The following is a 16802-nucleotide window of genomic DNA, read 5'->3' as shown; positions in this document are numbered from 1 at the left end:
ATATTTATTTATTGAGGATAAACAATGAGCAACTCTGGTGTTGCGTAATAAATAAACAAAATCATTTTTTATGTGTAAATCATCAAAGATTCGACTTAAGTTACTGGTTCGAGAAAGTGCTCAGAGAATACAACATTGAAGGATCATGTCTTCAGAAATAAAATCAAGCATTAAACAATTCATAAGGGAAGGAAAGATAAACGCTGAAAGATTTGCTTAGCAAATCGGTTGGTTAAATACACACAAAAATCGATAAAAAATGAAAATGAAAAATGAAAGTCATTCTTCACCATGAAGTTGTGTGTCTTTGACCGGAGTCCCGTTGGCATGGTCATTGTTGGTTTGCCTGATGCGCACAACCCAGTGAGCTTCAACTGACCATAGAGGCAATCTCCTTTGCTCAGTCCTGGTGTGTACCACATCAGTTTTGATGCTGCTGGAATCACAACAGCAGCATCGACACCACCAGGAGACAGAGTGCTGAGACAACGCTGATGGCTTGACTTACTCCGTTTGAAGCTATAACTGCGGCAGAAAACAAAATATTTTACCAAATGATTTTACACACCTCCTTCAGCGATTTTAGAAGTGACTCACTTGCTCCATCAACAAGGATAGACGCCATGTCAATGTCAAATCCAACGACAGTTATGTTGCGCAGCAGGTTTGCTATCTCCTCGTTCGTGGGGACTGATGCAAATGGAAATTTGACATCAGCATTGTTGATGACAGATCCATTGCTATAAATAGAAACATGAACACAATGTTATATGATATGAAAACTGAAAAAACGAAAACAACTGAGAATTATTGCCCAATTACCTGAACGACACCACGAGGAAGCTGATGAGTGCAGGGAACGCCTCCTTGAATTTTGGTTCCAGCTGCAAAAATGTCATGTACTGTGCTATTTAATACACATCACTAAGTCTGCACCTGTCGTGCTGAGCGTGTTTCTTTGAGGGACGCATGCTCCAGCTCCAGTAAATCTCTAGTGCGCAAGTAAAAATGATCATTTTTTCATTAAGTGAGATTTCAAGCTCCTTGTCGCACCCCAACAAATGCCGTCAAAATACATTTGGGTGTTACTTTTTTTTTCATTAATTCAAGATTGAAGAGTAAAAGGGCTCACATGGGGCACTTTTCTCCCACAGGGAAAAAGTGCTCGCACTCAAGCACCATGCACTATGAGGGGTCGATCTCTACACGTCCCTGGGGTGATGCGTGTACAAGAGTGATATTTTTGTCAGAAACGTACCTGGTTCTTGATAAGCAAGGCCCGCTCTTTAAAGGCATCAGAAGCGGGATTGAGCAAGTCCACTACAAATGTGGACGTACGAGACGTAAAAGTAATCCTCCGTGTGACTGTTATTCCTGCTGTTGCAGGCTTTACAGTAAGGGCTGTCGTTGTTGCTCTTTGAGTAGGAGATATAGTTGTTGCAATTGAAGTGTTTCGATGTGGGCTGTCTGAGTGGAGATAAGAAGATCAATCACATGTGGAAGTCATAAATGTGATAGATAACAACATCGACACCAGGGATCTACATTCGGTAAAAACCAGTCAAAGCAAAGTTCATGTCTGGTCAATAAGCTGCTCATTCTATCGCTGATGGAAACAGGTTTAACGCTGAAATTTCATCATGAAAACTTACCAGTGACTTGGACTGAGGTGATATTAATTCCTGAAATGTTGAATAAAGGAGCAAGACTGGAGCCGTTCACTATAACTTGGGCAATTTCAGAATTCGTAGGAAGCTCTGACAGTGGAGTAGACCCATTAAATTCTATTCTTATCTCTGCCTCCACACCTCCTGTCCTTACTGAGCGGACAAAAATCCTGAAATATGAAATGACAAACTTACTTAAAAGTTCAATATTGCAGGGCACAATGCAAAGTGACAATAAAGACAGAGACAAGGAATATCTGACAGAAATGTACCTGAAACGAACAATGACAATCTGTATGAAATTGTCAAATCTTGAATATAAAAAGAAACACTGGAAAAACAAGAGAACACATTTTAATACACTAGCTCAAATAAACTGTTCAAATTTGTAGATTTCTAAATTGAATTAGATGAAATCACCAAAATACTTACAAAACTGATGACTCTGACTTGCAGGCTTTTATAGGCAGCTGAGCTCGAATCTTCTATGCCATTTGACGGTTCATTTGGCATTACAAAAGACACAATGAAAACATGAACACGAACAACAGGCTGTGGAGGCTCCGTAGGTTTTTTAGTTGTCCGATCGATTGTTGTGGGTTTTTGTGATTGGGTTTTTGCTTGAGTCACTTTCTTCACAGTAAGTGAGTCAGTCTGAGCCCTTGTTGTCGTAAGCATTTTTGTTGTTCTGGTAGAAGCACTTGAAATGAGAGCATGTGAGACACCCAGAGTGCTGACAGCTTGGCTAACCCCGGAGGCCACCATAGATGTTGTATCATCCGATCTTATCTGTTCTCTAGTCGTGAGCTTCTGTGTCGCTGTGATAGGTGTCGTAGAACTGAGACCACGTGAGACAGGTGGAGCATCCGTTGCTGGGACAACTCTGGAGGACCTAGTCGCCACTGTAGTTGGTGGCCCACCTCCGTCAGTCGTGAGCTTCTGTGTCGCTGTGATAGGTGCCGTAGTACTGAGACCACGTGAGACAGGTGGAGCATCCGTTGCTGGGACGACCCTGGAGGACCTAGTCGCCACTGTAGTTGGTGGCCCACCTCCGTCAGTCGCGAGCTTCTGTGTTGCTGCGATCAGTGTCGTAGTAATGAGACCACGTGAGACAGGTAGAGCATCTGTTGCCGGGACAACCCTGGAGAATCTAGTCACTACTGTAGATGGTAGCCCACCTGAGTCGGTCTGACCTCTAGTCATTGTAAGCTTATGTGTTGCTGCAATAGGTGCCGTAGTACTGAAACCACCTGGGACAGATGGAGCATCTGTTTCTGGGACAACCCTAGAGGACCTAGCTGTTACCATAGACGTTGGACTACGTGAGTCAGTCCGTCCTCCGGTAGTGGTGAACTTCTGTGTTGCTGTGACTGGTGCTGTAGTACTGAGGCCACGTGGGACAGACAGAGCATCTGTTGCTGGGACGACCCTGGAGGACCTAGTCGCCACTGTAGTTGGTGGCCCATCTCCGTCAGTCGTGAGCTTCTGTGTTGCTGCGATCGCTGTGGTAGTACTGATGCCACGTGGGACAGACAGATCAACTTTTGCTGGGACAATCCTGGAGGACCTTGCTGCTACTGTAGACGTTGTACCAAGTGAGTCAGCCAGACTACTAGTTGTTGTGAGCTTCTGTGTCGCTGTGATAGGTGCCGTAGAACTGAGACCACGTGGGACAGACAGAGCATCTGTTACTGGGACGACCCAGGAGGACCTAGTCGCCACTGTAGTTGGTGGCCCATCTCCGTCAGTCGTGAGCTTCTGTGTTGCTGCGATCGGTGTGGTAGTACTGATGCCACGTGGGACAGACAGATCAACTTTTGCTGGGACAATCCTGGAGGACCTTGCTGCTACTGTAGACGTTGTACCAAGTGAGTCAGCCAGACTACTAGTTGTTGTGAGCTTCTGTGTCGCTGTGATAGGTGCCGTAGAACTGAGACCACGTGGGACAGACAGAGCATCTGTTACTGGGACGACCCTGGAAGACCTAGTCGCCACTGTAGTTGGTGGCCCATCTCTGTCAGTCATGAGCTTCTGTGTAGCTGCGATCGGGGTCGTAGTACTGAGACCACGTGGGCCAGACACAGCATCTGTTGCTGGGACAATCCTGGAGGACCTTGTTGCTACTGTAGATGTTGGACCAAGAGAATCAGGCTGACTGCTAGTTGTTGTGAGCTTCTGTGTCGCTGTGATAGGTGCCGTAGAACTGAGGCCACGTGGGACAGACAGAGCATCTGTTGCTGGGACGACCCTGGAAGACCTAGTTGCCACTGTAGACGTTGGACCAAGTGAGTCAGCCTGACTGCTAGTTGTTGTAAGCTTCTGTGTTGCTGTGATAGGTGTCGTAGAACTGAGACCACGTGAGACAGGTGGAGCATCCGTTGCTGGGACGACCCTGGAGGACCTAGTCGCCACTGTAGTTGTTGGCCCAGGTGAGTCAGTCCGACCTCCGGGTGTTGTAAATATCTGTGCTTCCCTTGGTGTTGACGAACTTGTGAGGCTTGGGGATTCTGGTGCATTTGAAGCACGTGTTGTTGAATGTGGTGGTGATGCAAACTTGTTTGTTGTTGAAGCACTCATAGTTGCTGGGGATTCTTTTATCGTTGTTCCAGTCTCTGTAGTGACTTCTGTAGCTGTTGAGATGTGTGTTGTCATGACAGCTATTGCAGTTAAAGTCTGTGGAGACTTTAAATGTGAAGTGCTTGGCATTGTTGCCGCCTCAACTGTTGTGAATGCACTCCCAGTTGCTGGGGTCTTATTTATTGTTATAACATGGACTGTTGTTGGGAAGTCATTCTTTGTGGGACCAAGAGTTGTGAGGAATTCTGTTTCAATGAGGACAGACGTCGCTGTTGAGGCATAGGGAGATGCTGTAGATTCCAGTGATATTGATGCAAGCAGAGTTGTTGGGTCCTCCGTTGTTGTTGGAGCAAGCAGAGTTGTTGGGTCCTCCAGAGTTGTTGGAGCAAGCAGAGTTGTTGGGTCCTCCAGAGTTGTTGGAGCAAGCAGAGTCGTTGGGTCCTCCGTTGTTGTTGGAGCAAGCAGAGTCGTTGGGTCCTCCGTTGTTGTTGGAGCAAGCAGAGTTGTTGGGTCCTCTGGAGTTTTTGGAGCCAGCACAGTTGTTGGTGGCACTTGTGTAGATTCTGGCGTTGTTGACCCAAGAATTGCAATGACTGCTGTTGAAGCATGTTCAGTTGCTGGAAAATCGACCGTTGAGTCAGGTGGAGTTGTTGTGAACTGAAGTTTTGTTGAAGTGCTGGCGATTGTTGCTGCTTCACCAGCTGTTGAAGCTCTTGCAGTTATGGGGTCCTCATCCGTTATTGACTCAAGTGTTGTCTGTGATTCTCGTATTATTGACATGTTTTTAGATTCTGTGACCTCATTTGTTGTTAAACTATCTCTTGTGAGGATTTCAGTATCCGTTGAAGTACGTGTTGTTGACTCTGCCGCAGATGATAAAGCACGTCGAGTCGTTTGAATATCGACTTCCGTCTCACCATCTGTTGCTTGGTCTTGTGATGTTGTAGAATGCAAGGCTTTTGTTGATAAAAACGGTGATGTTGCGGCCTCATCTGTCGTTTCAAAAAGTGTAAATGCGGGGACTTGTGGCGTTGCTGATGCCTGGGTTGTTAACGTAGCAGTTGTGGAATCATATGTAGTTGTTTCAGACTGCACAAAGGACTGTCTGACAGATGGCGCCAGTCCTATAATCACTGGAAAAGTAAATCACAAAAGGCTGTTTTTCTATCAGTGGAAATAGAAAAAGTACACAGTCAAACCGAGTTAGTAAAAACAATTTATGTACACTGTATGCAGCACATTTTTGTCAGACGTCAGAATCCTGCATTATTTCAGTGAAGACATAAAGGCAGAATACTGACAGTGATTTATTTAAAAACTTTTCATTACTATTGTCCTTTGAAACATTTCCAGTGCTGCGAGGTGACAAATAAAAATTTGAGTTGTCAGTAAATGAACGAGGAAATGTTTTTCACTTTCAATTTGTATGACAGTGAAACATGTTCCACATTTACTCAAAACCCTCTCCTGACTTCATCCCAGAGTATCTTTCTTTGTTGTTGGAAAAAAAAGCATCTATCTCTCTATTAATACAATTATTTGATATAATGTATTATTATCTATGTATTTATTGACTGATTTATACTTCTATTTTAATTATTTCCTCATGATATTTGTTTATATTTTATGGGTGTTTGTTTATTTGTCTCGTGTTGTTTTAAATCTAATCTAATCTAATCTAATCTAATCTAATCTAATACAATACAATAAAATACAATACATACAATATAATATAATATAATATAATATAATATAATATAATATAATATAATATAATATAATATAATATAATATAATATAATATAATATAATATAATATAATATAATATAATATAATATAATATCTATTCTAATCTAGCAGATTCTTACCTGAGAGAGCCAGTAAACCAGTGGTAATCCAGGTAATATCCATCTGACCAGTGGGTCTGTGAAATACAATACAATTAAAATGCAAAGTAGTTTACCAATACAATTTTATGTGAAGAGCCCCTGCTGTGATGGAGCGGTACATTTAAAAACTAGACTTATACAATCTAAAAATTGAAAAAGAACAATCCTTTTTGCACCCGATTCAGAAATTGGAACCCATGTATTACATAACTGCCTTACATGTAGAGGGAATACTTCATTTCTGGAGATGTTTTTTTCTTATAGACAATGAAATTAAAAATTGTGTCTTAAGAAAATTGGGATACTACATGAGAAAAACATTTTAAAAAAAGTATACACAATAGTCACAGCAGGATATGAACGGATATGAAATAAATGACTGATTATTATTATTATGATTAAAGAGGTACAAAGCAGTGTTAGAAAAGGATGCAATGACTCAAACTCACTTATACAAGCTCCATATACAGACACATATTGATGTAATATTGGATATAATGCCAAAAACAGCAATAAATGTATCGGAGAGATGGTTTTTACTTACCTTAAAGAAAGCGGAAAAAGTCCTTCCTCTGTAACAATGCTTTAAGATTTTTTTTCAAGTTCAGTGTGCAACGATTGTCTTTCTCCAGCTGATCTGATCTGTTCTTTATTTGCTCCGTCCTATGCTCAGAGCCATCATGACTCATGCACTGAAATTTGATACTAGCCATAAGATGAGGCATTTTTTTCGTGTGAATTTTTTTCATCTTTCTTCCTGCCATACCAGTTTCTGCACAATTAAACCAAATGCAAATGAAAGCAGTAGTGTTGTCATCTGACACTAAAGGAACCAAGAGTGGTCAACTCTCAGGGTTAAAATCTTTCCATTGCTGGAGTTGCGTGTCATTGAAAATGTACTTGTAATTCAAAACAAAAACAATTTAACGATTATTTTTTATGTTTACTTGAAAATATATTAATAAAACAATTACGTCAACAAAAATAATATGTAACTTCCCCGGTTTATGCACTGAGAACCATAAGATTGGCCCACACACCTCTGGAACAATGCATAAATATGCGGTATGAAAAGATCAAATATCATCTCCAAAGATGGTTCTGTTGAATTACAATGCTAAATAAGTGTAAATCCAGCTCGAAGTGAATTAAATTCAGTGGAGTGCTGCACAGAGTGAGAACAGGAAACAAGTCTTGATTGACGTCACGGGAGGTAGATCCTGTCAGCGCACATTTAGAATGCACTAAACAAAGCTCTTCTGCTTCAGAAGCAGAGGAGAAATACCGACCCATTGCATGACAGCTGGATGTTCTCATGGTGCCAGTGAGCACGTAAGCCTGTTGATCTTAACAATGATTAACAAGATGAAGAGCGTCATGAGAAATAGGTAATGAAAGTTCAAAGAATGAGGGACGAGTGGCAACCATCAGCATTTGGTTGCTTTGCAGATTTATTTTGCCCGGAAAATTTGCCTGTTCCCAGGTTTTATAATCGACTGCAAATGCCCACGGTTTTCTAATGTAAAGAAACGGCAAGCGATGATGCCAACCTATCAAAACAGCGGTGAGGAGGTGTCAATAAATCCAGATAAAAGACAGAGTTATGCTATGTTTTGTACCGCCAGACTAAGGCAAGACGATTGTGTCATGTCCTCCTGGTTTACATGCAGTGGAGAGAAAGTCGCACTACTGAGTAATGCACCTCTGTGACGCAGTGGTGTCCGGAACTCTTCAGTCCTTCCAGTGCAGCTGTCAGTAGAAGAAGAACAGGCCAAGCTGACGGGTAGCGAGGAACTGTTGCAGACTGTTAGACTGTTCCTTCTACGCTACCACATAGATTAACTTAAAAGCCAGAATCAGCCCTTCAGAGCGATGGTTCGACGCTTCAGCATTATGGAGCTGTCCTCATTGTCAACATCTGACCTTCAACAGATGTCTGGATTACAGTAGCACGTTTCTGAATGACAGGAAATATTCAAGAGACGCTGTTGTCTTTGTAATGAAAGGATGATGGATGTTGAGTAACTAAATCACAGAGTCTCGCTTTTGATCACCAGTCACTGAGTCATCAACATTGCAATGCCACTGGTTACTAACATGGAGCATATGGAATGACTGAATGATGTCCTCATAGCCCCTGATCTCCTGGCGCCGTTGACGTTGAAGCCAAAATCATACACAGCCTTAAAGAGTTGGCAGTGATGATCATCGCCAAGACTATTTGCCCATTAGTTTAGACCTGTGGTCTGTCAGGTCCAACCCATCCTCACTCCCATGGCATCATATACTGACGTTTTGAAAGTCACTCAAGAGGAGAGCCAGCAAGTGACGTCTGACGGCAACACACGATCCAGCCGTCCGGCTTGGAATGCTATGCAAAGAAACCGTTCTTTTAGTCCATTGAAACATCTGTGTGTAATATTTTACGCTAAGTGCTGCCTTTTTCGTCAGTCTAGTACGCAGAACTCCACTTTCCCAACGTCAATATATTACAACATGGGAGTGAGGATTGGTCGAGTGCTCTTAATTTATCAAACATGGCCCGTATCGTTGGCTGCCATGAAGTTGCTGTCTCTCCATAAGATGCTGATCCTACTTTCCTCTGAACAGTTGTATATCGCAACTGGAGGCGATGAACTGGTAGATGCAACCATAGGCTAAATGTATTATTTTTCAGGGTGTTGCTCCCATGCAGACCTCTTGCATGTTTTGCCATGAGCCTTCCCTGGTGTTACTGAACCGGGTCGATTGAAAAAGTGTGTAGAACTTGTTCAAAGGCAGTGGCAACACAACAAGGCCGGTTGAAACACAACTACATCAGTTTTTTTATCACTTTAAATCTTTTGTGGTTTTTGTTCACTTTAAAAGATTGATTCTTCACATTTTGATTACAAAAATTATCATAAGAAAGAAAAGTGTATTGGAGTTGAAAGAGTGTACTTGCATTATTTTGATGCATTATTACATTAGTGGTTAACTTGGCCACATTCAAATTGTTTATCAGCAATAATCTGTACGACAATAAATCTGTACGACAATGTATTATTGTCACAGGTCGACCAATGAACTGAAAAAAAATGTACGTAATGTCATTTGTATTGTGTTTTTAAAAGTATAAAATACACTGACCTTAGCTGAAAACCAAACGTATTCACCGACTATTGGACAATGACAATTTATGATGTCTTCACGTTTATGCTGCACATGTGAGTACATTTATGTTGCAAACACTGATCAGAGAATGACTGTTATAATTGAAGGTGTTATGCAAAATGGGACTAATCCATTTCATAGAACTGACATTGTTTGAAATATACAGTTGTTGGCTAGTGAGACAATCTTCATGACTTGGGCTGTGCATGCCACCACATTGGATTTGAAATGGAATTGAAGTGGGGTGACTTTTTACACAAATGCTCCTCATTTCGGGGGCTCAAAAGTAATTGGACAAAAAAGCACGACACAGAGTAAAATGTTACTTTTAGATGTTTTGTTGAGTATCCCTTGCAGGTGTGGAACCCATGGACATCACTAAACACTGGGTTTCCTGGTTTGTGTTTCGGCAGGTCTTTACTGTAGCTGTCTTCAGTTGCCAGCTTCATCAAACACTACTTCAAGCACACTGCTTTTTTAAGCGCTGTTACCAATTTCAGTGTTTAGTGTCTTAGGAAAGCTGATAACCGATCCAATCAGATTTGGCTTCATTATGAAGAAAAGCATTTTAAAGTATCTTAATGTGTTTGCAAATCACCCATGAAAAAAAAAATAGACAGTAGACATTCTGGAACAGAATGGTTTTATTAGTTAAGTTGAACAGAAAAAATGCGACTCACTTGTCTGACTTGCTCAATTGTCTCATGTTAACTGTTTTTTATAAAACATGCCCAACCTAACCACACAAGGCTAAACTGTATGTTTTGTACGGTAGCTTTATAATGTCATAAAAACACCAAAAAAATCAGAGGTATTATTAAAGTTTGCCAAAGATGGAGGCCAATAGCAATGTGGAAAATGGCCCAAAAACCTGTACGTGCCATGATGCCTCCCAGGAGTGTATGCATCCAGGAGGACAGTGTCCGGCGTCTTGCCTCAGAAGCAAATACTGAATTGAAGAACTTCTCAGAGATGGACATAACGTGGCTAAACTGGTCCATTGCTAAACCATACTTTGACGATGTGTGCCTCCGTCAATGGTCTGCTAACTTTTAGAAGAAGTAATTTAAACATTGAGGCAAGAGCTCTTAACTAATGTCTAGTATCAATATTTTCCGTGCAAGCACTAGACAAACCCCGTAAACAAAATGAAAGACTTGCGGGATCGCTCTGGTCAGGAGCATCAGAGAAGAAGCATGGTGGGATTTTGCAGAACATGTATGAGGACAGTGAGATCTTGGCGTGGTGTACTATAGGGGTGATGGAGGGATTCGATGCGAGACTAGGAATACACCATGGATCAGCTCTCAGACCATACTTGTGTGCTATTGTTATGGACAGACTGACAGATGCTGGTTGAGGAGACAAAAGAATGGCAACTAAAGTAAAAGGTAAACTTCACAGTGAGGACACAAAGACATGAAGCAGATTTGGAAGTGGCCCAGAAGATGGTTAGGCTTTCTTTGGAAGGTGCCAGGAAGGACAAGACAAGTTACGAAAACATCATGATAGACAAAAATGCTGTGAGAATTTTGGAGGAGGAGACATGCACACATTCATAGTGACTGTGTCATGCTGTAACAACCTGACTCAAGCAGTACACTGCTTTATCAGGAGGCGGCCAAGGAGGAAGTTGGGACACTGCTGAACTTTCAGCTAATTGTAGTGCAGGGAGTGCCACTTCAAATTCTGGGAACGCTGACAAGAAACTAAACCAGCTGGATGAATTTTTAGAATTGAGACTGGTTCATTACCTAACTGGATCGCACAAAGGAGTTGATAACCCATGGATCACACACACACACACACACACACACACACACACACACACACACACACACACACACACACACACACACACAATACTGAAAGTGAGGCAGAGCCCAACCTGAAAGACCCTTTAAGTCACTCCTGAGATTCCTGAGAGCAACAGCTTCCTTCTGGCGACGAAATAAAGGGCGAGCTATTGATCTCATTTCACCTGAATGACAGTCATGGACAACACCTCCTCATTATTATTATTAATATTATTAGTTCCTTGACACAAAATGTCAACAGAAATATTTTGCTATTAATTATACACGTGGCAATAACAAAAAGTGAAAAAAATGTTAATATCCAAGTTACTTTTTACAATGTACTCTCCATGTTTTTGTTGCCAAAGAGGGCAGCAAACTATTTTAATTGCAGTATTGTCTCTCTTGTCACACAGACTCACGCAGTCACGGTACAGGTTGAGAAATCGGCTATGAGGAACACCCTGCACTCTTGTTCTCCATCAACTGGAAAATCTCGTCATGAACAATGTTCCTGGGTGAATATAACCACATACATGAATCCATATATTTTTTTATTTCTTCAGAAGAATGTATCACATCACACGCAATAGTCACTATATATAGAATGTATATAGACCATATACATTTGTTTTGCCAGCAAACTCACCACAGTGACTTGACCCCTAAATAAAATGCATTATGAATGAAAGTCAAATTACACTTAAATCAACCACCTAAACTTAATTTCCATTGTAAACGTTTAAATCACTTGCTGTTGATTTCTGCATCATCTTAGAGTTCCTGGATTTGACTCCAGTCTTTGTCCAGCAGTGGCAGGTGTAAGGACGTCAGCACTGACGCTAGTGAGGTGTCGACAGCAGCGTTGACAACACTGCGAAGCACAGTGCTGTAACCAGACTGATCCTATGACTTACTCCACTTGCAGCTGGAAACATGGCAGAAAGTGAAATGTTATTCATTACACCTTATTTTAGTTTTAAAGTGCTGATATTACTCACATGCGCCATCAATGAAAATAAAAGATCCGTCAATGTCAAAGCCAGTGACATTTGCAGACCGTAAAACATCTGCGATCTGAGACGCATTCGGTGCTGTTGTGAAAATAAATTTTGCATCCAGGTTGTTGATGATTGATCCATTGCTATAAACAAAAGACAATGTCAAGTGCTTGACTGATTGTAATGTTGTCAAAGATGTTTTGGGCTTTCAAATAAATAAATAAACAAATAAATAAATAATTACCTAAAGGAAACCACATCCATGCTTATAAAAGAACTGGGGAATGCTCCTTTGAACTGGGGCTGAAGCTGCAAAGACATAAAAAACTTTAAACCGCCACCATACAGCAAAATAACATTTACTCCAGTCAACATATTTTAACTTGGTGAAAATGAATATTAAATGATGAAAAGAGGAAAAAAAAAACGTAAAACGTACCTGGCTCACGATAAGTTCCCTGCGTTCTTGAAAGGCTGAAGTTGTGGGATTAAGCAAGTCCACTGTAAATGTATTCGAATTAGATCTAAAAGTCAGTCTCTTCGTAACTGTCTGTACAGCTGTTGTCGCTTTTAGAGTGGTGGCTTTAGTCGTCACATTGGCAGTTGGAGACATTGTAGTAATGGTCACTGCATCAGGTCTTGGACCCGCTGTATGAAAAGAAGATTTGTCGAATGATCATACACTGACAAGAGGACTCTTTTCCGCACGCACTCAGTGTTTCAGCAGTCGCACAGCAAGCCAGAACTACACGTCCGTCTAAAGATTGAGTAGTTCTTCAACATGATATGTTAAGGCAAACAGTTCCTTCTTTTATTTCCATCCTTCTAGCTCTCCCTTGGTATTGGCGAAGCTGTTTTAACTCTTTTCCTTCACTGATTCTTTAACCTACCTACAGTACTTTACTTCTGACAGGGAAACGGAAAAGAATCCACTAAGGTGACATCAAGCAAGACGCAGATAAATAGCATGGTTAATATGTGTAGTTAATATTATCACACCTAATTTGTCAATACAAGCGCAGGCAACTGGGCTTAACATCTGTGCATAGATTTGAAAAATGTCTTGCTTCAAACTTCAAACTCAAAAGAAAAGTACCTCCATCTTGACCTGATTTGACTCAACAGCTTCTGATGCGATTCCTTTATTGTAAAGGAATGCAATCCGGTCACATACATCAACACACCATAACACACCCTGACAAGCTGCAGAGAGAACCGGCCATTCTATGGAGGCCTGTATGCACTCCACACATCTCACCTCAACTCATTGAGTGAAGAAAATAAATATTTACATCTAGGCATCATTTGTGTTGTTTACACAACAAAGCATGTTCAACAATGGAATTGTGACGTAAAAACTTACCGGTCACTTGGATTGAATCGGGATCAATTCTTGAGATGTTGTGCAAAGGAGCCTCACTGGAACTGTTTTTGAGGGTCTCAGCAAGTTCTGAATTGGTGGGGAGCTCAGACACTGGTGTTGACCCATTAAATTCAACTCTTATGTCTGCTGTCACCCCTGTTGTTCTTACTGAGCGGGAAAAAGGCCTGAAATATGAATAGTAAAGCATCTGTAGAATTTCCAAAAAGGAAATTAGAATTAAATGTTAGAAATAAATTTACCTGAAGGCTGTAATGACAGCTCGTAGGAATTTCCCCAAAAATGCCCTGCCCAAGACAGAGTGTAACTAGAGAAACAGACCACAATATAAATTTGAAGATGAGAGAATGAAATTTGCGATGAGAGAAGATACACTTACAAAGCTTAGTACTCTCTTCTTTAGGCTTTTGTGTGCAGATGAGTTTGGGTCTTCTACACCAGCTGAAGGTTCATCAGGAAAAGACAGGTTACAAGTGTAGAAATGGTTCTTGGAAGAACTTTCTGTGGTCTTTGAAACAGTGGTGTCTTCAGCTTTTGCCAGAGTGGATTTCTGTGTTACAGAAGCTATTGTATTACTTGGGCCAAGTGAGGGAGCCTGGGGGTTTTTTGTACCAGGTTCATGGGATGTATAAACTCTTGAGGAGGCAAGAACAGGTGATAGACTTGTAGAGATCCTCCTCGTTGTTCTGGAAGCTTCTGTATTACTAGGACCGTGCGAGACAGTCAGTGGGTTTGTTGGATCAGGAACCTGGGGTCCAGGAACTCTTGATGTAGCAAGGGCAGGTGAGTCACTTGTTTTTCTGGAAGCCTCTGTACTACTTGTACCAAGTGTGACGGCTTGTGGCTTTGTGGTAGTAGGTTCTTGCGATACTAACACTCCTGAAGTAGCAAGGAGTCCTGAAAGACTTGTCCTGAATCCCCTTGATGTCCTTGAAACTTCTGTATTACTTGGACCAAGTGTGACAGCCTTTGTGTTTGTTGTACCGGTTACAGGGGATCCAGAAACTCTTGAAGAGGCAGGGGCACGAGAGTCACTTGCCGTGATCCCCTTTGTTGATATGGAAGTTCCTCTATGAGGTTCCTGTGATCCTGAAACCTGAGACGTAGCAAGAGTAGGTAAGAGACTTGTTGTGATCCCTCTTGGTGTTCTGGATCTTCTGATATTAGTTGGACCAAGTGAGGCAGTCTGAGAGTTTGTTGTACCAGGGTCCCGAGATCTTGAGATTCTTGAAAAAACAAGGAATCCTGTGTAACTTGTCATCACCCCCCTTGTTGGGCTGGAAGCATCTGTAGTGCTTGGCCCAATTGAGACAGCCCGTCGGGTTGTCATACCAGGTTTATGGGAGTAGGGAGTAGTAGGAGCAGGTGACAGCCTTGATGTGATCCTCCTTGATGGTCCGAATGTTTCTATATTAGTTGGTCCATGTGAGACAGCCTGAGGATTTGTTGTACCAGGTCCTGGGGACCCTGAAAATCTTGAAGAACCAAGAATTGGTGCCAGAGTTGTTGTTAACCCCCTTATTGTTCTGGAAGCTTCTGTATTACTTGGACCAAGTGAGACAACCCGAGGGTTTGTTGTACCAGGTTCTGGCGATCCTGAAACTCTTGAAGAGGCAAGAACAGGTGAGAGACTTGTAGTGATTCTCCTCGTTGTTCTGGAGGCTTCTGTATTACTTGGTCCAATTGAGTCCGTCAGTGAGTTTGTTGGATCAGTTACCTGGGGTCCAGAAACTCTTGAGGTAGCAAGGGCAGGTGAGTCACTTGCAGTGATCCCTCTTGTTGTTCTGGAAGCTTCTGTATTACTGGTACCAAGTGAGAATGCTTGCAAATTTGTTGTACGAGGTTCCTGTGTTCCTGACATTCTTGAAGTAGTAAGGGAGCCAGTATGACTTGTCATGACTCCCCTTGTTGCCCTGGAAAATTCTGTATTGCTTGGGCCAATTGAGACAGCCAGGGAAATTGTTGCAGCAGGTTCTGAAGATCCAGAAACTTTGGATGTAGCAAGGGCAGTTGAGTCACTTGCAGTTTGGGAAGCCTCTGTACCACTTGTACCGAGTGAGACTCCTTGTGGATTTGTGGTAGTAGATACTAGCACTCTTGAAGTAGCAAGAGGTGGTGGAAGACTTGTCCTGAATCCCCTTGATGTCCTTGAAACTTCTGTATTACTTGGACCAAGTGTGACAGCCTGAGTATTTGTTGTACCAGGTTCCTGCGATCCTGAAACTTGAGAAGTAGCAGGAGCAGGTGAGAGATTTGATGTGATCCTCCTTGATGGTCTGAATGTTTCTATATTAGTTGGCCCATGTGAGACAGGATTTGTCGTACCAGATCCCGGTGGTTCTGAAAATCTTGAAGAGGCTAAGATTGGTGCGAGACTTGTTGTGAACTCCCTTATTGTTCTTGAAGCTTCTGTATTACTTGGACCATTACTTGGACCATGTCCTGGGGATCCTGAAACTCTTGATGAGGCAAGGGCAACTGAGTCACTTGCAGTGATCCCTCTTGTTGATCTGGAAGTTTCTGTACTACTTGCACCAAGGGAGACAGTCTGAGGACTTTTTGTACCAGGCTCCAGTGATCCTGAAACTCGAGAAGCAGCAAGAGCAGGTGAGAGACTTGTAGTGATCTGGCTCATTTTTCTGGAAGTTTCTGTACTACTTGTACCAAGTGAGACTGCTTGGGGACTTGTTGTAACAGGTTCCTGTGATCCTGACACTCTTGAAGGAGCAAGCGATCCTACAGGACTTATGGTGATCCTCCTTGTTGTTCTGGAAGTTTCTGTATTGCTTGGTTCATGTGAGCCAGTTCCAGTGTTTGTTATACCTGGCTCCTGGGATCCTGAGAGTCTTGTAACAAGGAATTCTGTGTGACTTGTCATAACGCCCCTTGTTGTTCTGAAAGCTTTTGTATTGCTTAAGCCAATTGAAATGGCCTCTGAGGTTGTCATAGCAGGTTCCGGGGATCCAGAAATGCTTGATGTAGCAAGGGCAGGTGAGTCACTTGCAGTGACCCCCAGAGTTGATCTGGAAGCTTCTGAATTACTTATACCTAGGGAGACAGCTTGAGGATTTGTTCTTCCAGTTTCCTGTGATCCTGAAACCCGAGACATAGTGGGAGCAGATGAGAGACTTGTAGTGATCCCTCTCGATGTTCTGGATGTTTCTGAATTAGTTGGGCCATGTGAGGCAACCTGAGGACTGGCTGTACCAGGTTCCAGTGATCCTGAAACACCTGGTGTTACAAGGGCAGGTGGAGCACTTGCAGTGATGCTCCTCGTTATTCTGGAAGCCTCTGTACTTCTTGTAGGAAGTGAGACTTTTGTTGTACTAGGTTCATG

At 42.2% G+C, this 16802-nt stretch overlaps 2 protein-coding genes across 3 annotated transcripts; both read right to left on the bottom strand.

Moving 5' to 3' along the window:
- Position 1: 1 nt before the first annotated feature.
- Positions 2–6802, bottom strand: LOC128756271 (mucin-2-like). Of its 2 annotated transcripts, XM_053860646.1 has the most exons (9): positions 6679–6802; positions 6114–6169; positions 2100–5377; positions 1940–1998; positions 1653–1837; positions 1259–1467; positions 823–884; positions 598–740; positions 2–525 (listed from the first exon to the last, which is right to left on the bottom strand). In XM_053860646.1, exons 2-9 carry the CDS (start codon positions 6154–6156, stop codon positions 443–445), a joined length of 4062 nt encoding a protein of 1353 aa, XP_053716621.1. In that variant the 5' UTR covers positions 6157–6169; positions 6679–6802; the 3' UTR covers positions 2–442. The 2 variants fall into 2 exon arrangements, with proteins under 2 accessions (XP_053716621.1, XP_053716620.1); XM_053860645.1 differs by having other exon boundaries at positions 1653–1998.
- Positions 6803–11925: 5123 nt separating this feature from the next.
- On the bottom strand, positions 11926–15264 carry LOC128755924 (polycystic kidney disease protein 1-like 3). The gene is made up of 7 exons (XM_053860035.1): positions 13845–15264; positions 13708–13772; positions 13448–13632; positions 12524–12732; positions 12329–12393; positions 12085–12227; positions 11926–12011 (listed from the first exon to the last, which is right to left on the bottom strand). The coding sequence occupies exons 1-7, from the start codon at positions 14793–14795 to the stop codon at positions 11926–11928; spliced, it is 1704 nt and encodes a 567-aa protein (XP_053716010.1). The 5' UTR covers positions 14796–15264.
- Positions 15265–16802: the final 1538 nt, after the last annotated feature.

The sequence above is a fragment of the Synchiropus splendidus genome, chromosome 3 (genome assembly GCF_027744825.2).
Source record: "Synchiropus splendidus isolate RoL2022-P1 chromosome 3, RoL_Sspl_1.0, whole genome shotgun sequence".
Lineage (NCBI taxonomy): Eukaryota > Metazoa > Chordata > Actinopteri > Syngnathiformes > Callionymidae > Synchiropus > Synchiropus splendidus.
This window is presented reverse-complemented; position numbering and strand designations above follow the sequence as displayed.

Bases quoted from the DNA above. Each gene is read 5' to 3' on its own strand.
- LOC128756271 (XM_053860645.1), bottom strand. From the start codon at position 6,156: ATGGATATTACCTGGATTACCACTGGTTTACTGGCTCTCTCAG. The intron at 1,999-2,099 runs GTAAGTATTTTG...TTGTTTTTCCAG, and splicing joins AAGTCAGAGTCATCAGTTTT to TGTTTCTTTTTATATTCAAG. The intron at 741-822 runs GTAATTGGGCAA...TTCTATTTATAG, and splicing joins TTCCTCGTGGTGTCGTTCAG to CAATGGATCTGTCATCAACA.
- LOC128755924 (XM_053860035.1), bottom strand. From the start codon at position 14,795: ATGACAACCCGACGGGCTGTCTCAATTGGGCCAAGCACTACAGATGCT. The intron at 12,394-12,523 runs GTACGTTTTACG...ATGTCTTTGCAG, and splicing joins GGGAACTTATCGTGAGCCAG to CTTCAGCCCCAGTTCAAAGG. The intron at 12,012-12,084 runs GTGAGTAATATC...CCATGTTTCCAG, and splicing joins TATTTTCATTGATGGCGCAT to CTGCAAGTGGAGTAAGTCAT.